This window comes from Hemicordylus capensis, chromosome 4 (assembly GCF_027244095.1).
Source record: "Hemicordylus capensis ecotype Gifberg chromosome 4, rHemCap1.1.pri, whole genome shotgun sequence".
NCBI classification, from domain to species: domain Eukaryota; kingdom Metazoa; phylum Chordata; class Lepidosauria; order Squamata; family Cordylidae; genus Hemicordylus; species Hemicordylus capensis.
The window spans coordinates 176,440,689-176,465,275 of NC_069660.1; the positions used below are offsets into that span (position 1 = coordinate 176,440,689).

A 24,587-nucleotide genomic window follows, 5' to 3' on the forward strand; every position below is an offset into this window, starting at 1 on the left:
AAGGGCATGGTTTAGTTAAAATTAAGCACTTTTAACTCTCATTGGTTTCAGTGAGAGAGTCAAACATGTTTTCAGCTCTTTATCTCCCTGATTAAAATCAATGAGACTTAACCTCAGCTTGATCTTAGCAAAGTTTCCTATCACTCTTATTCTTTCCTTAGATATAATGGAAGGAAAATATGGAATTTAATTGTGTGGTTTTTCTGCAGGTGTCGCTCTGTTACCATTTGTTGATGAACGTCGTCTGAGAGCTGCTCTAGCAGAGGTGTATCCTGACCTCACTCCTGAAGAAAGTAAGAATTGTAGGATTATAAAAGTGTCTGATTACCAAGGCTTTGGGTAGTGGTACTTCTATGCAGTGCTAAAGAGACGAAAGTTTGGGCGGTATATAAATTAAATAAATAAATAAAATAATAAATAAATTCTTCCTAATATTAAACACAAATCTGCCTTTCTATATCATAAAACAATTTGTTTTTGTGTTGATGTTATGTAGCAAGAAGAGTAGAATTCTTACCATTCTCTCTGTGCAGCCTTATATGTTTTAATTCTAGTCCCTTAATCATATATTTTCCATTTGTACTTCTCTCTTTATTCTAATGTATCATGTTTTAAACTAAATATTCTTATTCTTGTCATATTCAGGATCATGTTGTGACCAGATCTGTACAAAATATCCTACATAAAACATAAAAAGCAAAGTACTGCTTGATGCATCTGCAATAAAGCATTTCTGCAAATGGAACTGTAAAATGGCATTTGACAGTTTTGCATCTTTAAGTGACTCATTAATGGTCTACATTTCTTTGATTGTGAAGAATAATTTCTTGCTAGAGCCTAGTAGTGTTTTGGAAAACTGTACTAGGTTGAAACTCCCATTGTTGGTCTTGGTATTTGGAATTCTAGGCTGGTTTTTTGTTTTTTTGTTTGTTTAGGGCTTCTAAAGATAGGGCTGACTGGGTACAGTCGCAGAAATAAACAAAATGAGCAAGCAGTTGCAGAATGGTATCAGGGAGAATCTAGCAGGCCCTGATGAGAGCTAAGCATCTTCTGTAGGTGATCTGTTGCTCAGGTTGACAAGCAGCCACAAAATATGGAGTATGTAGAAATGGAGGTGGGCAATCCCTCCCAATTACTTGACTTTTGCAGAGGCTTCTGTTAGTTGACTTGTGGTGTTCATCTGTGTGATCAACTTACCTGATGGTGCAGTGAATCAGTGTCTGACTTCCAAGGCTTATGGTCCGAGTCCCTTGGTGCCTGGCACTTTTGTATAAGCAAATTGTTAAGTCCAAATAGACAAACTACATTGTGGTCAGACATCGCCACCCTGATAGAACAGTGGAAGGTCATTTATGTTTAACAGTAGTAAAAGACAAATTGACATTGCTTCTTGGCCTTTTGCTGAAGATCAAGTATAGTATCAAGTGACAGATTGATGTTCCCCTCTTTCCCCACCTTATTTAAGGTCCAGTAGCAAAGAGATTTTATCTTGTGATTATAATAGATTATGCTTTGGTGTCATTCAGTTCTTTGATGTCATCCAGTGCATAATCCACTGCAATCTCAAAAAACAAAACTATAAAGAGGACAATTTAATTGTGATGCAAGTAGTAAACTATAAATAGAACTGTAAATAAATAGAGCCCCTGGTGGCGCAGTGGTAAAACTGCCGCCCTGTAACCAGAAGGTTGCAAGTTCGATCCTGACCAAGGGGCTCAAGGTTGACTCAGCCTTCCATCCTTCCGAGGTCGGCAAAATGAGTACCCAGAATGTTGGGGGGCAATATGCTAAATCATTGTAAACCACTTAGAGAGCTTCCAGCTATAGAGCGGTATATAAATGTAAGTGCTATTGCTATTTTGCTAAGTTTCATTCCTTCTGAAAACTCCTGTTAATGAAGTTGTAACTTTGCTTCCTTGTCTAGACAGAAGAAATAGCCTTGGTGGTGATATAATTTTTGTTGGGAAGCATCACCAACTTCATGACTTCATTCTTGAACAATACAGGTCCAGTAGCAAAGAGGTATGTCACATTTGTTCTAGAGGATGCTGCCTTTTATCATTAATAGCTATCTGTCTCAGCTGATCAGAATTTTCTTATTCCTTAATAGCCTGTAGACATGCCTCCTGAACTGTGTCATGGTATTCAAGGAAAACTTACTGTGAATGAAAATCCAGTTCTTCCAGGCGAGTAAGTATAGCTTCCAGTACAGTTTATTTGCTGATCAAGAGTAGTGCCTTGTTAAATTGATTAGAAAATCAATCAATTTAATTTTCATCTCAAAAATAAGTTTGTTTTTACTGCCATCACGATGCATGTCAAACGTATCTTGGGGTATACCACTGGTTTTTCACTCATGGTCTGACTTGAACTGAAGATGAATCACACCAATGACACCATTACTATTTTTATTGTTTAGGTACTAAAGAGAAGGAGAAAGTTGTGATACAGGAAATAGGATGGAATGGGAGAAAAAAGGGTGAGAGAGAGGATATAGGTGTGGTAAATCAAAACGAGTCCCATGTTGTAAGATGAGATTAAAAGTAGGTCCTGGGTATGAAGAAATGGGAGACTACTGGTGTATACCATGGAGATGGTTAACTTGAGTTAATGGCTAAACTATTTACTTTTGAAATGAGTGCATTTCTACCCCATCCAAGATATGGCTTTTCTTTGTAGAGGAAATTAATGCAGACAGCAATAATATCATTGTTGTTTCAGTTCTGTACTCAATAATGTTTAGAGTGCGGCAGGGAGAGATATGTTGGCTGATGGAATTAAGGTCGACGTATATAGACTATATTGAGAATCTTTGTACTTCCTGGGTTTGATTAATCTGTTTCTTGTTTCTTTTTTCTTTTCTGTTTCTTATTTCTCTTTGTTTATATCTTTTTTAAAACAATAAAACAATATTTTAAAAAAGAAATGAGTGCATTTCCATTAAATTCCTCCCCTCTTTGCACTTCTGTTTAAATTATTGTTGACCATTCTGCACCTTCTATATTTTGCTCACTTGAATAGCATACCATTAAATGTTGAAATGTTAGTGTGGTGTTTTCGTTTACTATTCTGCTTGAACTGTAGCTAATTGCCTTGGCTCCTTTTAGTCTTACAGTAGCAGAACCATTTCAAGCCTCACTGTTTGGGATTTTGCTGTTAGGTGTATTATTAATTGTTTCTCCAGTGGCTGTTGCTGGTGTCTGTCATGTTTCTTTTTTAGATTGTGAGCCCTTTGGGGACAGGGAGTCATTTTGTTTATTTGTTTATATCTATGTAAACTGCTTTGGGAACTGTTATTGAAAAGTGGTATATAGACATTCATAGTAATATTTGTAGTAGTATTTGTATAGCGTTTTGGTCAAAAATTGAGTTGCTTGGGTCAAGTGTCCTCTTTTCTCATGGGATAATAGATGGTGTGTGTGTCACCAGTGCCAATTTACTTCAGGTCCTTTTTTCATTTTTCTCTGCAATCAATGAGTTTTTCTTTTAAATGAATCGTTCTGTTTCATATCTTGTAGGACAGTTCATTCTCCTGTGCCAATGCTGCGTGATCTGACACAGAATGTGGCAATAAGGTAAACTGTATTTGGATTTCCCAGGCTCTTGCTTCTGTAGACTTGCAGGCAACTATGCTTCTAAATCTCAGAAAACATGGACCTTTGATTGAAATTACTGACACATACATGCTCTTCTGGACTGGATTCAGATTTTAAGCTTATGGCGTTTGAACTATGTATTTTGCTTTCCTCACTTCAAAGGAATCTGCTGTCTCCCCCAGTCAGCAGCAGCAATGGTCTCGTTACCTTAATTATTTCTGTTGGTCTCGTGGGGTGTGCCCACCTTTGTCTGTCATATAACATAGAATTGACACAATATCTCCAGTGTACTGTGTGCCCTAGTATGCCATGAGAAAGACATTTTAAAAGTTTCTGCGAGTTCAGAGTTATCACCCCTAGAGAAGACTGCCTGCAGTGTGTAACTACACTATTTGCTGTTCAAGAGGCTTGCCTAAATAAATGAGTTATGCAGAAATGTGAGACTGGCTTTCCAAAAGGTGGGTAACTTCACTCATATACATCATTTCTTGATGTATGTGATAAGTTTTTAAAAATCAGCTATAAAAATGAATAGTGCCTCCAATTTTAAGTCAGAAAAAAGTGTGTTCTCATTAAAAACAGATAAGTTTAGAAAACCGAGTCTGGGCCCAGTTCATGTCTGCCTATACGTCCCCTGATTATTCACCATTTGATGACCTGCAGTTGAATGTGCAAAAACAAAATGCTTTGAAAAGTCCTGTGGGTAAGGTGGAATGATATAATGGGGTTTGATTTGTGATGTTTCGTTCACATTTCAAAGTGAGCATGACGATGCCATCCTGAACTAATGAATGCACTTGTGTGAATCAGTCCCTCTGTCTGATATGTTTAAGAGCCCAGCTGCTAAGCAAGAGCAACTGAGAAATGGCAGCTTTGGTTTGTCTGGAAAAAAAGTTGATTGATCCACACATCTGTCAGGCTCCTTAAACATTCTTGCTGAGACCTTCCCTCAAGATGCTGCTGCTGCTGAATGAGACCATTGCTGCAGATGCACTGTTAAAGCTCTTCTGTATGTGGCATTACAACTGAGGAATGTTTCTGCATTGACATATATCTTTATTCAGAGCAGGTCTGCACAGCTTAAGACTCACTAGAATAAACATGGTCCACCAATAGCTCAATAGATTTCTTGGTTTTGCTCCTTCTCTGTGACTGCAAAAACAGAGGGTACATAGCTAGTGGACTGTATTTTGTCTTGGTGGGCCACAAGTTGTGTAGGCCTGATTTGAAGTCTGAATCAACTGGATAAAGCATGAATGAATACAACTGGAAAAGGTGTAAAAAAATAGAAGTCTATCTACACCTTGCTTTTACTTTTAAGAGAATAAATGCAGTAGATTAATAGTTCTGACACCCTGTGATAGACCTTGAACTCATAATTGTTCCAAATTTTCATTCTTAGTATCAACTTTAAAGACCCACAGTTCCAAGAAGATTATATATTTAAGGCAGTGGTGTTACCTGGGGCAAAGTAAGTAACTCTTGAGTACTTGCTTGCTAGTTCTTCTGTGTAAATTGCTGTATTTTATAGTGTGTAGGCTTGGTCTTGCCTTGTTTCAAAGGATCGGACTTGAGACCCAATGGTTACCCAAGTCCAACTCTCTGACAGGGCAGGACTAATTAGCAAACAATGCAGAATGATCAGCTCCCTGCTTATGATGCCTTATTGATGGATTAATTTATATTGCCTTAAAATTCAGAAAGCCTGAAACAGTTCTGAAGCCAGGTGACTGGGAGAAAACAAGCAATGATGGAAGACCTTGGAGGCCACAGCTTGGTTTTAACCGCGACAGAAGGCAGGTTCACTTGGACCAGTCAGCATTCAGAACATTAGGGTAAGTAGCAGTGACTACATCTACTTCTGGTTTTTTGACCTCTGCTCATATACATTTATTTGCTTATTTTTGAGCGAGAGAAATGTAGAGCTTCTACTAAAACTGAGCATATTTTAATACTGGATAGATTAAAATTGTATACAACATTCTAGTGCTTCAGTTATGTTGAGGAAAACTAAATTACGAACAAAAAGGTTCTTATTTGTGAACAAGATAGTTAAGTATGTGAACTCAAAAAAGCTGTTCAGAATTGCATTGTGTCAAAATTGACTGCCCTTACCTTGTTCTCTTTTAAGTGACCAGGAGGCTTTCTTGTGCCCATTAAGCTTTAGAATAGAGCCACAACTTTGGCCATCCTGCTGATGTTGGACTACAACTTCCATCATCCCTGTCTATTGGCCATGGTGGCTGAGGATGATGGGTCCAAAAACATCTGGAAGGCTGAAATTGAAGGCAGCCCTGTTTTAGAATCATAGGCATGGTGCCTGACCCAAGAGCATCCCAAACTGGACCCTGGCTTCCAAGGAAACCTGTTCAGTTTGTTCAAGTTCCCAGCTGCACTATATGTTTCTGTAAGTTACATTAAAGAGTGGTGTCTCTTATATATCTGCTATTTCATTTTTCCACAAATTGGGCCCAGGTAGAGTGAGGACTGGTTCAGATGTTGTTGGTCCAGAGACAGTTTTATGTTTGGCAGGTCAAAACCATAGAATCATGCATGGACTCTGTTGTAAGTAAGAAGAGATATGAGTCCTGGGCATCTGCGTGTAGACATTCACACACAGTGCATTCACTGATTTCAATTTTCTTTCCACTCCTTTTTGGAAGAAGAAGAATTGAGGAAGTCAGGCAGAGTGCTTTTATTTACATATGTATATATCTTGCTCACATGACACCTGGGTTCCACAGTCATGGATGTGCACAGTGTTTGCTCCATGCTCCACTATATGTAAGAGATTCCCAGGCCCACCCAGAGTTGTAGAAATTGACCATTGTTTAAGTCTGAAATGTGAGCTTTGTTCATAAAATGAAGTTTTTCTTGCTATATATTTAAGTGAGCTATGGCATCTTTCTATGAATATGTTCATTATTCCCTCCCTGCCCCTCCCCTTGCATTACAGCCATGCAATGTCAAGGGACAGAGGACAGTCAGGCAGTGGAGTTTACAGCAGTATTGCTCCCCCTGGAGCTTACAACCAAGGAAATACATACAGACCACTGCTAGGCAGACCACAACAACAAATTCCAAAACTGCTATCAAGTAAGTTTTTTATTTTCCCTTTTTATTTTATCATTTGACCAACTGAAAGTGGATGAGATTTTGTTTGCTCATTGTCTAATTAGGTTTAAAACAAGTTAGCCTTCCTGTGGTAACATGATTGATTGTTGAAGCTTCAGAGTCCTTCTAATAACCTTAAATATAGCATATTTGCACTTACTTCCTCACATTGCAGGATAAGATCTGGTGTACTTATAGAAGCTAAGAGTGTAATCCAGGAAGCTTTAGTTAAAATTTTGTGTGAGTTGACTTGGTGACGCTTAGAAAGCCAGTCTCAGCTCCTCACTATAATAGAAATATCGGGTTTTATTGTAGGAATGCTACAGAAGTAGGATAGCCTTCAGCTACTTTAGGAACAGCCTTCCACGACCTTCTCCCTGTCATGATGTCAGCCACAGAAATTACAAATTATACACTTGGTTACACAATATAACAGTTTGAAAACCACTGGTAAACTTAGAAGGATGAAGTTCATAAGAATCAAGGCCAGTTAGCAGCTTATTGTGTTAATAAGAGACATGCTTAAAACTAGAAGTGCCTCTTAACTTACTAAAAACAGTCATGGGAGTGGGCAATTCTGATTGGGACCACAGGAGGAGGAGGAAATCCTTTCCCATCATATCCTTTTTCTGTTGAAAATCACCCCTGAAGCAGCCATTTCCTGTAAATAGGAGCTTGGGAGTGGGATTTGGGAGGGATCTGTGTGCCGACAAGTTTGGTTGGCAAGTGTGCAGGACAACACCTTCTCCATGATTGCACCTAGACTATGAATTTTCCCCCTGTGCTGGAGCTCATCAGATAGGGTTGTGTACTGAGCATGCTCGAGACAAGGACTGGATCACGTGACAAAGATTTCCTGCCGCCGGAGGCACCATAGTCACAATTCTAGTCCTGTCTTACTTGAGCACACAGGGCTGAGAAAGAGTTTAGCAGTTTTTGGCCTAGATTCTTTCCATTCCTTCTCATCTCTTCTCCTCCAGCTCCCCCCCCCCCCCCAATTCTTGGATGGTGACAAGAAGGCTGATCTAGATTACTATCCTAAACACTCCACAAATTTCTTTTTACTTTGCTGATTGGCTCCTTAGTTCTTTTTCCCTTATTTCTCCATCTGTTCAATGTGATGGAATTAACCCATGCTGAGGATCTCTCTGTGAGGATCCTCAAAATTTCCAAAAGACCAGCCTTCGGATCTGAGCATTACTGCTTCCCCAGTGCTGGCAAAATCAGCTTCTTCTGTATGCCCAATCGCTCCCCCCGCCATTTTGCCAGCTGCTGCTGCGGACTCTTCTCTGGCAAACTCTTTTCCTACAAAGACTAAAAAGAAGACTAGACATTGCAAGGAGCTGTCTATTTCCCAAGCCAAAGTGAAAAAGTCTCCAGAGAGGAAAGGGAGCTCCGTTCGGCTAAGTGAGTGGCTGCTAATCAAAGCACTCTGTAAACGCTCTAAACCAGCCCACGTTTCACTGAAGGAGAGCAAGTGAGACCAGTGCCCTTCAGGCAATCCACTGGCATCCCCAGTAGTCCTGCCTTTGGGTGCAGTGATTGAGGGAGAGCCGGCTGGCTCCCTCAACACTGCCAACAGACTCGCCTCTGCCTGCTGAGCCAATTGCCAGCCAGGCCCTTACAGCCGCCATTAACACCAGGCAGCGTCCCGCCTGCCAGACAGCCTCAGGAATCGGCCCCGGTCCCAACAGAGCACCCGCCACTGATTGGTGATCCCTCATTCCCCAAGGGCCACCCCCCCACCCTTTGCCTCGGACTTTACCACATGGCTTAAAGACCTCTTTAGGAAGGAATGCATGTCACCCAAGGAGCCTGCTCCCCCTCTTCCACCACGCCGGGCCCCAACTTTGCTGCTACAGGTAAGCCCGCAGGATCAACATGGGCACTGGGGGATGCCGCTCATCTGCCTCCCCTGGCACCTGCTTTGCCCTCCCCCCCCCATTCCTGTACCTTTCCTTTCTCCTACCCTTCCACCAACTATCCCCTTCCCATTTTACCTAATAGATCGTCCTACTCTCCCTCCCATACTGCCTCATTCCCCTACAGGCCTAACTCAACCAGCCTCTGACCCTGAATCCTCTCACTCTGGTTCTGGTGATCCTCATGACACAATTGGGCCAGATATGGAAGAGGGAGAGTTTTCTGAGAAAGAGATGGTACCCACAACTTTCTATTTCCTTCAGACTGTTTTCTACAGCTGATTTCAAAGCCCTTCTCTCCAAAGCTAAAAGGGCTATCAATGACATTGCCCCCGCTGAGGCGACAGATACTATTTAACTTTTGGACCAAAATGTTTTCTCTTCCTCTTTCACTGTTCCCTTTCCTTCCTTTTTTGGTAAGGTCATGACTGAAGAATGGCAGATACCGGCTTCTTCTAAACCAGTGGGTTACCTGCCTAAAAAGCACTGTACCCTTCCACAAGAGGTCTCCTCCCTGATCACAGTCCCCAAAGTATATATACCAGTAGTGCAAATGGTCTCTGGCTCTCTCCTGAACATGGAGGGGCAAGATCAAACTGAAGATGCAGAAGTCAGAAAGAATGATTTACTCCTAAGGTAGGCCCATGAAGCCTCGGCCACAGTTAAGCCACGGCAAACTCCATATTTGCCCACACCTCAGTCCTCTGGGCTAAAGAACTAGTCACTTTAGTGCCACCTGGAAACATCAAGCTTCACCAGGGTATCAACAAGATGGCAAAGGCTGCAGCCTTTATGGCTGACCCCAGCCTGGATTGCATCCAACAGGCATCCAGATACATGGGGACAGTGGTCATGGTCCAGAGATCCCTCTGGTTGAAGAGTTGGCACATGAACCCTAAGCCCAAGCTCGCCCTCACTTCTTCTCCCTTTGCAGGCACAAACCTTTTGGGGCTGACCCTAGATCTCATACAGGTGGAAATGAAAGAAAAGAAAAAAGTGATACCCTCTACAAAGAAAGAATTCTGCAAACCCTTTCGCTCTCAGGGTCAATTCTTTCACTCCAACAGGCAGTTCTCCAGCAACTGCAATACTCAGCCCAGAGACCAACGCCCCTCCAACTTCCGAGGTTTCGAGAGACCACAATGGCGTCCACACTATCAAGGCTCCCCCAGAACCCAGGGGACTCGTCCCTTCAACATTGCACCTCCATCACAAAAGCAATGACTTTGTTCCCGTAGGTGCAAGGCTGCTTGACTTCGCCCCCACCTGGATGTCTACCACACACATGGTTACTCAATACTGTCTCCAAAGGATACTCTCTGGACCTTCTCTCCACCCCACCCCACCATTTCCTGGTCTCCCCCAGTTCCAAGAACCTGGCCAAACACCTTCGGATGATCAAGGCCACTCATCATCTTCTTCGAATAAAAGCAATAGAGCAAGTACCCTCGATGCAATCATGTCTAGGCATCTGCTCGCTCTTATTTCTCATTCCAAGGAAAGACGGCCCTTGGAGTGTGATATTGGACCTCAAACAACTGAACTGCTTCATCAGGAAGATAAAATTCAGGATGGAATCTCCGCATACCACCAAGGAGGCAATCCACCCGAATGACTTCCTGGCTTCGGTGGACTTCTCAGAGGCCTACCTTTATGTTCCCATCCTGCCACGTCACAGGAAGTTCCTGAGGTTTTCTTACAATGGCCTCCATTACTAGTACAGGGCACTGCCCTTTGGCCTCACCTTGGCCCCCAGGGTTTTCATGAAGGTGATCGTAGCCATCATAGCCCACTTAAATGGGGTGCACATCCACTTTTACTTGGGTGATCTGCTGATCAAGGCATCTTCCTTACAGCAAGCCCAGAAGGACATCCATCTCACTCTTCAGTGTTTGTGGGACCACGACTTTGTAGTCAACACCTAGGAGTGTTCTTGAACACTGCAAAGGATTCCATCTCCCTTCTTCTGGAACACAGAAACAAGATCAAATCCCAGATCCGCCCTCCTTCACCATCCCTCAGCGGATCTCATGCTTCTTTCTCAGATCTTCAGGTCAATGATAATGTGCATGGAATGCACCCCGTGGTCCAGGTGGCATTCCCGCCCCCTTCAATGGTTGCTGCTCCCACACTAGGTCCTGATCATGACTTGCACCCACAAAAAGATCCCCCTTCCCCCCAGGGTCAGGAAATCTTTAAGGTGATGGTTTTCCCCAGCTCTCCTCAAAGGAAGTGAGCCTTCCACTTTCTGATCCGCCAAAGATCATGGTCACCACATATGCCAGCCTAGTGGGTTGTGGGGCTCACTGCCTCGGCCAGGTAACACAATGTTGCTGGTCACCGGCAGACGCTCGAGAAAACATAAACTGGCTAGAACTCCAGTTTCGCTCCAGGCTCGCTCTCATTCTCTTGCAATATCTTCTTCACTGGAGACACGTCCTTTTTTGTATAAACAACGTGACCAACAAAGCCCGCATAAACCACCAGAGTGGCATGAGGTCCAAAGCCCTGATGGCAGAAGCCGACCTCTTCTCCTAATGGGCAGAGACAAATCTGGCCGCCTTGTTTGCAGAACACCTCTGCGGAGTAAACAACTCGCAGTCAAACTGGCTCAGCCGCCAGACAGTAGATCCAGCCGAGTGGGTGATCCACCTGGTAGTATTCCATCAGATCATACAAGGGCTCGGAGACCCCCAAGTGGATCTCTTTGCATCGGAAGCAAGTCACCACCTTCCCAGATACTTCACCAGGTTCCAGTCCCATTGAGCAGAAGCCATGGATGCGCTTACAGCCCCGTGGCCAAAAACTCTATGCACTTTACACCTTTCCACCTGTGGCCATCATCTCTAAGGTTCTCTCGAAGTTACTCATAAATAACAGATCTGATCATGGTAGCTCCCCATTGGCCACACCACCTTTGGTTCTCACAACTGATCAACCTCTCAGTCCTTCCTCCCTGCCAACTTCCTCTCCACAGAGACCACTCCTCCATCCAGAACCAGGATGGCTACAGCTCTACACATGGAGGTTGAGTGCACGAAACTACTCCAAGAACATACAGGACACTATCCTGGCCTCCTGGAGACCTTCTACCATCAGGATATATCAGCCTACTTGGACCGCCTTCTCCAAGTGGTCCCACACCAGATTCCAAGACCCTTTACAGGTTGGAGTTCCCCAGGTCCTCGCTTTCCTCCAGTTTGGCCTGGACCTTGGTGTATGACCGAATACCCTTAAATGCCAGGCCTCTTTCCTGGCCTCAGTCTTGGACATCTCAACAACAGGTCCAAATGGGCATATACCCTACATCAGCACATCTCTAGATTCCTCAGAGGCGCCTCAAACCTCACTCCACCACCGGTCCAGCACTTCCCTTCCTGGAACCTCAACAAAGTACTAAATGCACTCAAACAGCCTCCCTTCGAACCTCTCTCTTCAGTGTGTCTCAAGATTTTCTACTACAAAGTCATTTTCCTCATTGCCATTACCTCAACATTCAGGGTTTCTGAATTAAGCGCACTTTCAGTCAGAAAGGAACTGTGCCTTTCCCCCCTTTTTTTACACATTTTAAATCCCGCTCTTCCTCCAAGGAGCCCAGAGTATAATATACATAAGTTCCTCCTCACAACAACTCTTGTGAAGTAGGTTAGGTTGAGAGAGAAGTGACTGGCCCAGAGTCACCTAGCAAGTATTTGACTGAATGGGTATTTGAACTTGGGTCTCCCCAGTCATAGTCCAGCACTCTAACCACTACACCATTCTGGCTCTCTTCTAGCCCGACTCAGTGGTACTTAAATTCGATCAGCCTTCAGCTTTCCTTCCTGAAGTCACTTCCGCTTCCCACCAGTCACAAGACCTAGTGCTGCCACCTGCCCATCTCCATCCCATCACAAAGAATGGATTTGGCATAAGTTCGACATCTGCCATGCCTTGCACATCTACATCAGACGCACTAAGGATTTTCACAAGTCTGACTCCCTGTTCGTGTCCTTTCATCCTTCTTCCCTGGGAAACAAAGTATCTGTGGTTACCCTCTCCAGATGGATTAAGGCCTGTATTCCCTAGACATACAGATCTCTAAATCTCCTACTCTAAGTGCGGACACCACTGTGGCGTTCACGGCTCATACTCCACTTGTAGACATTTTCAAGGTGGCCACTTGGTCGTCTATTACTCCCTTCATATGTCATTATAAAATATCTTCCTTGTCCCTCACACAGCCTTCAGCCATAGGGTTCTGCAACAAGTAGTTTAACTACATCCTTCCCACCCATTGTTAGTTGCAGCTTGGGCATGTCCCTATCTGATGAGCTCCAGCACAGGAGGAAAAGGAACATTGGTATACCATGAAGAGTTCTTTTCCCCTGTGACTGGAGCTCATCAGGCCCACCCAGATGTATGTAGTTCAACTTGTTTGCTTTTCACTGGAGGGTTTACTGTGTTTTCTTGGGTGGTGCCAGCTTCCAGGGATCAGCAGACGTAATCTCCCTTCCTCTCGCCATCCCTTAACAGTTATCTATTTCTGCTTACCTTATGCCTCTTGTGTTTTCCAGTTTTTCGCTTTTACCAGTACTTAGGCCACTCAGCTCTTTCTACAAAATACCATGCTCTTGCATCAGTCCGGGAACTGGGACTATGATGCCTCCAGTGGCAGGAAATCTTTCTCACGTGATCCAGTCCTGTCTTGAGCATGCTCAGTACACCGCCCTATCTGATGAGCTCCAGTCACAAGGAAAAAGAACCCTTCATGATAAGCTAATGTTCCTTTCTTAGGGATGGCATTCCACACTGTCTATCCCTTTCAGTAGTTTTTGTTTGTTTTTGTTTCATCACACTTTTCTGTATTCTGTCAAGTTGGGAGACTCCTGCTTATCTGTAGTTGCTTTAATTTGCTTTTAATGTTGCTGTTATTGTTAACCACTTTGGGGTCTTTCTTAAGCATGCCTCTTATTAATGTGACTAGCTGCTTGTTTAGTTTGGCCCTAATCAGCTTCCTTGTGCATTTATTTGTGTTTGCTTTGTTTTTCTAATTAGGATAAATCAAGTTCCAGGCATGTTTTACTATACTGATCTATTACAAGAATCTGATTAAAAATCTGTCTGGTGAAATGATTCAATTCCACTTCTCTTCTGTTTTCTTAATGTTCTTGGAATATGGTGAAATTTAACATGTGGACTTAGTAAACCAGGGTTCTGTTGTGTGTTAATTTTCTAGGACATCTTTTTATGAGTGAATCAAAATTAGAGTATAGCATGGTAATACAGTAAATCCAATCTAAGCTCTCTTGGAGCTAGCTGAAGGGGTTAGTGGTGTTCCCTGATTTGACATTGATGTGCCAATTTTCAGCTGATGAATAATTGTATGCTGATAGCTTGTGAGAGTCAAGTGGAGTCTGGTAGTACTATGTGAATGCCTGGCTTGGTTTCCACAGTTCAAAGTGTCCGATCTTATTACTTTCATTTCCGTCAGTAAACTTGTCAATTAGCTGGCTTTCCACTAATCAAAAAAACATTTTTTTTTCAATCAGTAAACATGAAGTCTTGGCTTTGATTGCCATGCTGATTACATAAGTTGTCACTTGAGTTGCTCGTGGAGAGGACAGCTTAAATCATTGCATTGTTCTAGGAATTGCTTACATTTTCAAGACCAATGCAACATTAACTGTCCCTTCTCTCCTTCCTATCATGGTCTGTACCTTTTTGAAGGGCCTGTCTCATTTTTATTCCCCATCGCTTCTACCCATTTTTTTTTTTTACAGAGCCATAAATAACAAATGGTAAAAAGTTGAACTCATTCCATTATTGTTTAGATGAGCTCTGGCTGCTTGTGATAATCAAAGCTGTGTATGTATCCCATATAGACTTCTCGACAACAGCTTGAATTATTGGGGTGTGTCCAGCTCAGTGGTGCTTGAGCCCATCATCAATCTATAACTGTATGAAAAGGTGTTACAGTCACAGTGCATATTTTGACCTATTGTTTATTTTTATTTAGCACTCTTTCCCCACATTATTTTACAAGAAATCTTCTCAGAAAAAGGCATGAACAAAAGTTACTGGCCTAGAAACACTAAATTCAGTGGGGGGAAGCCTGTAGTTTTGCATAGGCTGCTGATGTTCATCAAAAGTAAAACAAATCCCAGCTTTCCCTGAAGATACATTCTCTCATATTCTCTCGCCATACATACATAGTGTAGCTGAAAAAATGAAGATTTGTCATACAAACAGAGGATTCTGACAAACATAACAAATGGGCAGCAAATTAAAATAACTTATCTTTTTCTTCCAGTTTGTGTCTCTATAAAAGCCCATTGATCCTCTTTGTGTGCATGAGATAGGTCCAACAGAGGATAGAATGGAAGGAGAGAGAGGCTTTCTCCTCTCTCTCCCCCCAGAAAAACCCAGCATCCTGCCAATCACTTTACATTTCTTTGCCCATGTGGTTTTTATGGGCTTTTTGCTAGTTTCAGTAAAGAGATGCAAATTGGTTTTGTATAGGAAAGGCTGCTGTGCCCCTTTAATAACGGTTTGGTTTATGATTAAGAGATTTGTGGCTTGTAAATCATTCATTCTCTCCTAAATGAAGGCCTTTTTGTGACTCCAACTTTGAATTCCTGATTATTAAATCATCAGCATAGTGCTTCCTACAGTAAAAACTCACAAGGCTTTGTATCTTCTTAATTTCATTGGTTCTGGTGACGTCTGTCTTATCACATTAGTGTGTAAGGAAGCTTAAGATCTGTTGTGTGATCTGTAAGATATTCATAAGCCTGGGTTCTGCACCTGCACAGGTCTTCGTAGGTGGAATATGCAAGCTACTTGCAACGCTCATGCGTGACCTCCCCTCAGCGTTACCTTTTTCCCAGCGGTTTCTGCACCCTTGCTTTAGTTCCTTTCCAACCACCAAAGTATTCACCTCAGCAGCTAGGGCTCCTCGGTTGGATTTGGTGAGAGAGAGAAATTAAGTGTGTTTGATTTACTGGGCTGTTTGACTTTTATTGCTAAAGGGACTGGTTTTTGTTGACAGATCTGTACTGTTTTCCTGGTTTGATGCAGCTTGTTTTTGGTTTCTGGTTTCTCAGTGGACCTTAGCAAAACTTTTAAGAAGTGGAAGGATTGTGGGGGAAAGCTGCTCTCGATGGATCAGCATGACTCCTGTTTGTTCTGTTTAGGTGAGGATCATAATAATAATGACCTGCAGAATTTGCACATCCTTCTCTCGTCAGACTTTTAAAAACAGGCACTTTGACTCCAGATGTTGATGACTGAACTGCTGAGGTCTACCTTAGCTTCAAGATCAACATCAGAGGAGCAGGTATTGAAATACCCAGCAGAGGTCTTGAAAGGTTCTGCCTCTGGGAGTCACCATAGGAAACATTAAAAAAAGAAAAGATACTCAGATGCTTTCGGAGTCACTGTCAAAGCAGCGAAGACCCCACAAGTCAATGGATGCCCCAGCATCAGAGTCCACATGGACGTCGATATCGACATCACCTTGTACCTTTTATGTAGATATCGAAGCAGTCGTCAGCATCAACCTTGGTGTCAAGGCCCAAACTTCGAACCCAGTGTCAGCGTCGACAATGACTGCATCAAGACATTTGTCTCCATTGCTGGATCCGTCAATATTGATGGGAACAGTCTTGTTCACAAGGTCGTCCTTCACTTTGTTAAGCATCAGTGTCAAGGAAGAAATTCTAACAGGGGAGGACATCTAAATCAGGCAATTACCCATTCCTTGCATTCTCTGTTAGACTCCACTGAAAGCGCTCCATCAGCTTTGACATTTAGAGGATTTTAAAGTCAAGGACTAGATGTGGACGATGATGTTGAGGAGAATGTTGTTCTCATTCCAAAGACTCCTCCTGTGTCTCCAGCTAAGTATTACTCCCCAAGAAGCATTCAGTATTTATTATTTATTTAAAATATTTATACCCTGTCCTCCAGTACACTATTGCTTGGGGTGGCTTACAGCATTTGGGTCATGCCTCTGTATCGGATTATGCACACAAGCTTTTATTCACTGCTCACACCACTGCAGCTGCTCCAGTTATTGGAGTTCACCTGCATCACTGGACTCTTCTCACCACCACATCTGCTGTAGAAAACCAACTAGGGTTCAAGAATCACTGCATTATGTATCAGGGTGGATTTGATTTAAATCAAACTGATTTAAATCATGATTTAAATCACGATTTAAATCATGATTTAAATCACTAGCAGGGTGGATAAAAATTTTTAAAAATCCAATTTAAATTTTAAAAAATGGATTTTTTTTAATTTAAATCGGATTTTTGATTTAAATTGGATTTTTTTTTATTTTTATCCACCCTGCTAGTGATTTAAATCGTGATTTAAATCAGTTTGATTTAAATCAAATCCACCCTGTTATGTATCCAGGCTTACTATATGACTATGATGACTACTGTCTGTGGAAGGCACAAAGGTCTGTTTCCTTGGAGAGAATTAGAGGTGACAGGAGTGACCAGCTTCAGGCAACGCAAGGAATGGCTCCACCTGCACTTCAGGGGCAGAAAGCAGACGCCTTGTTTAAAATCCCTACTGTGGTTGCAGGTCCTTCTTCATTACATTATCTGCCTACATCAACAGCTGTTTTACAGGCTGAAGCTACACCTGCTAAGGACGTGGTGGTGGTCTCTGGGAAGACCATTCATGTGAAGGGTACATGTGTTTCAGCGACATCTGCTCAGGAAATTCAAGAGGAGGATATACTCTCCTCTGGGGAAGATTATATGTCTTCCTCTGATTTGGTTGGTGAATCTGCAGCAACAGAACATCCTTCTGACCTGACCCATCTCTGGATGAAAATGTACAGTGTAGACCTTCCATTTCCCCCACTGAGGAGTTGAAGGTATATCATGTGTAGGTGTCTGAGATGGCTGACGTTTGGGGTCTGGAGTTAAAAAGCAGACCTCAGAAATTAAAGAACCTGTCTATGACTTTATGGCAGCTTCTCACTCTGCACAACTGGTTGCTCTACCTATGTTCCCAGACATTACAAAGGCTGCACAGTCTGCAGAGGCGCACTATGGGGGTTGCCAAATGCAGGGAATATGGGGGAGATGACAAAGTTTCACATAAATTTTCTGGAACTATTAGCAGTGTTCCAAACCTTAACATATTTCCTTCCCTTACTACAAGGGAGGGTGGTACAGATAGAACTAGACAATACAGCTGCCATTGCCTACATGAACAGACAGAGAGATACGGTCTTGCAATCATTCTACACCCTCAGTGTACAATTGTGGAATTGGTGTAAAGTTCAGCAGATTTGCCTGATTGCTCTGCACATAAAAGGGACTGAAAATACTTTGGCAGACAATTTAAGCAGGTCAGCAATGGAAGCACCACAAATGGGAGATTCATCAGAAATACATAACAAAAGTATTCAACTGCTGGGAGAATCCAACACTGGATCAGTTTGCAACAGAACAGAACAAAAAATATTGCTCCAGAGCAGGTCTGGGAAAACATTCAGTAGGGGATGCATTCCAGTAGAGTTGGTGGAATGGACTACTTTACATGTTTCTTCCTTAGCCTCTGCTGGGCAGAATGGTGACCAGAGTTCGCCAAGAGAATGTGTGCTACATTCTTGTTGACCCCTTGATGATGTGGTTTCCATTTCTGCTCCAACAGTCAGCATGTAGTTACTGGTGGGTGCCTCAATGTCCAGATCTACTGTCCCAAGATGGGGGTCAAATTCTATATCTCAGTCGAAGGACTCTAAAGCTGACAACTTGGGGAGTCAGCTTCTTGATAGAATACTTTTAAATGAAGGGAAAGTCTCCACTAGGCATAATTATGCTTACAGTTGGAAGATATTAAGTCGTATGCAGGTGTACAGGGTTTTACTCCCAAGGATGCGACTATTATACTTTTATATCTGACACGTTTAAAAAGTGGTGGTTTGGTTAATGCTTCCCTGAAGGTCCACTTGGCAGCCATATCCTCAAAACATTAGGGATAGGATGGCAGAACTGCATTTTCTCATCAGGATTGCAAAGGATTTCTTAAGGTGTTGAATAATTTATATTCTCCAGTTAGACAACCAATTGAACAATGGAGCCTTTCATTGGTTATTCTGACTCTGACTGCACCACCTTTTGAGCCAGTGGCTTACATTTCTTTGAAATTACTTGCATTGAAAACTACTTTTCTGGTAGCCATAACTACAGTGCAAACCCAGTTAGTGAGTTAACAGCTCTATGTATTGACTCGCCATATACAACATTTTATCACAATACTCCTGAGAAAACCTTGCATCCTTGGTTGTAAATAGACCATTCTTATGAGCCTTAAGACCCCACACTTGTCGGTAAATAGGGTTTGTTAATGTGTAAGGTTGTCTGCTTATGAGTAGGGATGCACTGGTACTCTCCAGTAAAATCTCACCTTCACTCACAAGTTGACTGCATCCTTGTGAGTAGACAGATCTGCACCAAATTTGGAGGGGTGATGTCTCTTGTCACCTAGCTGATGTCTGCATATTAGATATTATGACCAGTAGAATGTTTAGGGCTTAAAATGGTAGAATGTTGAAATAACTCCACATCTTAACTATACTGGTACTACTGTGTCAGTATAATTTATCAAAGTGTTGAAAATTGAGCTGAATTTCCACCAGCAAAGTTTTGTTGGTGTCAATCAGACATGCATGCACTATATATAGTTGAGAGAACTCAAGTGCCAACACAAAAGGTTTCTGTTCAGGTCAGACTATTAAAATATAAGCCATCCACTCTGCTAGTACATTGAGAGGGGCTCAGGTTTCCTTCTAGGCATTCCATATTTTTTTAATGCCTCTATTGACAAAGGCATTGTAGCATTCCAGTAAATTGTTAGATCCTGGTGTCCTTGAATATTAACAATTTTACAGGGGCATTACTATCCTATCATAGTATGTCCATTAGACAACTCCTGAAAACAGCTGTTATAATTAGGTTGCACTTAAACACCATTGAAGTTAATCAAAGATGTCACTGAAACTGAAGCCTTTTATTGATACATGGTTTAAGTGTTTTGAACTGGCCAGGGAGCTATTGATTAGATGTTTCTTTTCATTCTGTTTACTGGTCCATTTATTTAGAAGAACAGCAACCATTTAATTGCATGGCTTGTACATCTTTGTAGTGTGGTGTTCTTTGGTACTAAAAAACAACTTACGTAGGTGGTCTTTCAGTAGTATCAGATGGCTGCAATGCCTTGTGTCCTCGGCCACAGTGTCTGTCTGTCGCTCTCGCTCTTGCTCTCGCTCTCTCATATATATATCCATCCATCCATCCCCCAGCCAGGATATCTCTTTATCCTGAAACTGTCTAGGTTTTTAATATCTGTTATAATAAACCTGTATATTTATTTAGATTTGTAGTCCACCCCTTTCAGAAGATTCAACATGAGTAACAAAACAAATTTCCTCTTCTGCCCCAAACATCATGTTAAAACTTCACTAGTCTTGCCCTTTACTGAACCCAGCATAAGTCCAAGGCCTCCTTCTACTTCGGTGGGATAGTGGAGAACTACAACTAATGCTTCAGTTGATTGTTTCACGTGGAGCATATGTTAACCAATGGGGCTGTGGTAAAGGACCTCTGTATTGTTTTGTGTGTGTGTGTTGAGGGTTTATTTGTTGTTTGAGGTATTACAATGAGATAGTGAAAGAGAAGGAACGGATATCAGTATTATTTCATAATGAGTAGTGGGGTTTGTTTATTTCAATTGCAAGTTGTTTCCCATTTTAGTCTCTCAAAAGGGACACCTGAGGTTTTGATAATATGCTGTTGTGTTGGAATTTAATTGATCAGTTAAAAGGCATTTGATTATTCAGAATACAATTATAGCAATAAGGAGTCATATTCTGCTCTCTCTGCTGCTATTTCTCTGTTGCAAAACTAAGCTAATCTTACCCATTGCATGAGGGATAGCAGAGTTTGCTTTTCACATTTTCCCCAAATGTTTGCTAAATACTACATTTAGGGTTTTTGTTTGTATATTTGTTTGGTAGTTCTTGAATTTTGTGTGTGTGTGTGTGCGCGCGCGTGCACCTATTTTTATTTAACTTGAGTGTATTGCTTTTTTGTTTTTAACTTTTATAGATATTCGGCCTCAAGACTCCTGGCAAGGTCCTACGCCACTGTTTCAACAGCCACCACAAAGGTTTGACAGGTACAGCAAATTAATATTTTTGCAAAGACGTATCTTTTAAAATTGTCCTCACCTCCTCCTCCCAGCTATATATGTGGCATTCCAATTCACAATCCAAATCATACAGCATATTTTTCTTACAAAAATGCATTGTTTATATTCCTAAAGGTGTGAGTGGTTTTGTTTTTGGTTTGTTTAAGGGAACAACTTTTCCATTATTAATCAGAAACTTCAAAATTAACTTTGCCGTTGATGCTTCTGGCGTAGTATTCTTGGTTCTTTGGCCTCTCTCTCTCTCACTGAAGCTTTTGAGGCACTATGAATTTCAAGACAGAGAGCTTAAAACTGCATTAGGTTTTGGACAGGCTAAACAAATTTCTTTTTAGGAGAGTCGTGGAGCTTAATGAGGCATAACTAATGGTGGTCCACTTTTATCACTACTGTGCTGGAACTACTGCATTAGTACAGACCAACCATTGATTCTTGCTACAAGCCTCTTGAAGTCCTAATCAGCTTCTTTGGTACAGCTTTTTCAAACCTGACAAGTCTATTGTAGGGCAGTGTCACTGTAGGTCAGTAGTTATTAGTTGCCACTGAAAACAGTTTCTTTAACTACTTAAGACTGAACTGAATTAAATGCAGGAGGGACTCTGGGGAGGATTAAGGAATCTGCAGTCCAATAAGTACCATGGAACAGAGGGAATGTGACATGGTTTGATAATAAGGGATGTTTTTTATATGTGTTTCTTCATATTGAAGCTGCTGTATGCCCTTAAGGCAGATATCCTGGAGTTTGCAAGTGCATCTCTGAATAATTTTATTATATCTGTAGTGCAAAATAATCTACACATGTAAAATGGTTGCTAAATAGAGCATATTTTGTTTTCTTAGTATGTATTGCTCTGTACTAAAAGAGAACAATTGCTAACATATTATTGAACATAATGTTCATGCCCAGTGGTGTTTATAACACAAACAGGGCACTATTCTTAATCTTACTATCATAACAAGTTTTTTTCCCCATTCACTATTAATATAGTAACCCGTATTAAAACCTAAATATAGTTGTGTCAATCTGAAAAATATTTGCGGCAAACTCTCTTTAGTGCTGATCAGAAATGTTGATTAATGTGCTCTCATGGACTTCCATACTGATACTAAAATGAAAGCAAATCATAAGGCACACTCCAGCGATTCTCATACCTCCTAAGCCTCCTTATGTCAAGATTAAATCTTTCTGACTCTCCCTGCCTTTAGCCAAAAAGAAAAGCAACTAGTTGGCTTAGCTACAGCTGTACTTCTCCAAAGCCAAAAGGAAGGATAGATCAAATAGAAATATTGTCCTCTCCTTTTTAAATTTAACATCCCCGCAACATTTTACAAAAAAAGGTAGAGGGCTATTGCTCTTTCTCTGGCTGTTCCCCAGTCCCTAGAGGCTATTAACATAAAGGATGTGGCATTTTTGCTTCCTGTTGTTTTGTTTGCTAACCCAGTTAAGACACTCTCATACCAGCGCAGGACCAGGAAGACTTTGTGTCTCTCTTGGCAACTGTATACAATTTCTTTGGAGAATCTACCTCACTGGTGACTTACAGACCACCAGTTGGCAATACTTGGATGATTCTGTTACTTTGATGTGTATATCAATGGTTCCTTAAAATGTAACCATGTGTATATGTGATAATTACTATCCAGATATGGCCAACTGGTGGCCAGTGCACTAGATTTGTTCCCTGGAGCAATTTTACTTGCAGCCCTACCAAATTTTAATCAAGAAGATACACCCATGGTTTTAGTTGTTAACATTCGAAAATTATTCCCATTTTTTAATGGGACACTGTGATATCCTGAATCTTGAAGTTTGTTATAGAGCCTGATTGCCTGTGCCAGGGTGTTGTATGACAAAATAATTCTTCTGGTTCCCAGACCGTGTCTCTAGAAGTTCCCAAGATTTTCCTAAGAAAATTAGTTGCAGAATTTATCTGTGTTAAGGAGTACACAGCACATTACTTTTAACAATAATGTGTTAGATGTATGGTCTGAAGGCAAGTGCTGTTGCAATCTTGCTGAAGCTAAGCAACTCTGGGTCTGACCGATTGAAATCTGCCTGGGTACACTATCTATGCCACCTTGTGTTTCATAATGAAAGAAAAGTGGGATATACATGTAAAAAATAAATAAAATCTATTTGCACGATAGCGCCATTTGTTTGATTAAGTGCCGTCAAGTCAGTGTCAACTCTTGGCGACGACATAGATGGATTCTCTCCAGGATGATCTGTTTTCAACTTGGCCTTTAAGGTCTCTCAGTGGTGCATTCATTGCTGTCGCAATCGAGTCCATCCACCTTGCTGCTGGTCATACTGGTCTATTAAAATATTAATTGAGGTCCAGACTGAGCTGAGTTGCGGGCTAAGTTTGCGCCCTCGAATGGAGGAAGGGATGTTTTTGTTGTTGTTTTTTACAATCTCCCCTTCCCTCTAAAGCCCACTGTGCATTACAAAAATGTATTAGATGCTGTTGGTAATAGGATACAGAACTAGATGCACCTTGGTTGCAATCCAGCAAGGTAATAGTTTTGTTCTTATAGGAATAGTTGCAGGAAAGCATTTCATCTTTTGAGCTCTCATGAACTCAAAAACCATACTTGTAGCCCTGTCTACCACAGGGCACAAGCTAATGAGGAAAAAAAATCCCTGGCTGCCCACTGCTATAGTAAGTTATGCTACTGTATGGCTGTGGAGTGTACTGTTTGGAGTATTTGGCTGTTGCCACTGAGCAGCAGCCAAGGGCAAAAGAGCCCTAAGCTCTTCTTAGTAGCCATCAGTGGGAGGCAGAGAGAAGCTTGAGCTGCTGAATGGCCACACATGGAGCTCCTCCTTCAGCAGATTTTTCTATTTGCCCTGAGTGTGTGTTGGAATTCTGCGTACATCAGTTTCAAAAGAAGTTTGCTGCCAAATCTAAAGCTTCCTTGGACTCATAAGAACAAGAAATGCATGGTTCTTTGGATTCTGGCCTATTAGTTCTGACAAGAGTTCTGCCAGGAACTCTTAAGTAAACTTAACCTGGCCTGTGCCACATTGACTTGCTTTATTGAAGATTGAAATGTAAACCAAAGCAGCAGCTGCTCACTTGTTGCCTGTTGGCCAAAGTAAACTCCACGTTGACTGATTTGCAGTACTCTCCCTAGGTGGGGATCATGCTGATTATGTAGTTAGCCAGATGTCTCTTAGCTTCTGTTCACTATCTAGTACTGTTAATGAAAAAGCATTTTGCTTAAATGTATGTTGTGCTTTTTAGACGTATTTTGAATTATCAGTAAGACTGACAAACTCTTGCCCCAGGCAGTTTTTCATATTAGAATTTAAGTTATTTTTCTGAAAATATTCTGATATGGAGTAAGATGTATATTTACCTGTTGCTTTATACTGATAGTGTTAACCTAGACAATTGAAGGCAGTTAAAGCATTTTTTCTTATTAGTAATCAAGAATGGTGGTGTTGGTGATTAATAGACATTGAATTTGTGTTCCCATATAAACTGTACACCAAATGTCAGTTGGTCCGTGCCAATTAGTGCTTACGTTGCTAGGTCACGGTGGTCAATTGAAAAGTGCATCAATAGAACTTGAAAAGGTTTCTTCCTGATCAGACCTTCTAACATATTGAGTAGAATAATGGATATTGGGTGGAGAGGGGGACAGCCAAAGCCCCTACCCTGGATTCAAACTACTCTGCAGTAAGAATTCATTTGCAACCTGCAATTAACTAGAAAGAATGGACTCCTAGAATTAG

At 41.6% G+C, this 24,587-nt stretch overlaps 1 protein-coding gene across 2 annotated transcripts in view; it reads left to right on the forward strand.

The window, feature by feature from the left end:
* XRN2 (5'-3' exoribonuclease 2) overlaps positions 1–24,587 on the forward strand; it is a 106,721-nt gene that overhangs the window by 77,234 nt on the left and 4,900 nt on the right. For both annotated transcript variants that reach the window (XM_053246084.1, XM_053246085.1), the window contains 8 exons: positions 210–293; positions 1,925–2,022; positions 2,111–2,190; positions 3,519–3,575; positions 4,999–5,067; positions 5,297–5,431; positions 6,553–6,692; positions 20,746–20,815. In XM_053246084.1, the coding sequence (XP_053102059.1) occupies positions 210–293; positions 1,925–2,022; positions 2,111–2,190; positions 3,519–3,575; positions 4,999–5,067; positions 5,297–5,431; positions 6,553–6,692; positions 20,746–20,815 (733 nt within the window). The remainder of the gene's footprint in view (positions 1–209; positions 294–1,924; positions 2,023–2,110; positions 2,191–3,518; positions 3,576–4,998; positions 5,068–5,296; positions 5,432–6,552; positions 6,693–20,745; positions 20,816–24,587) is intronic.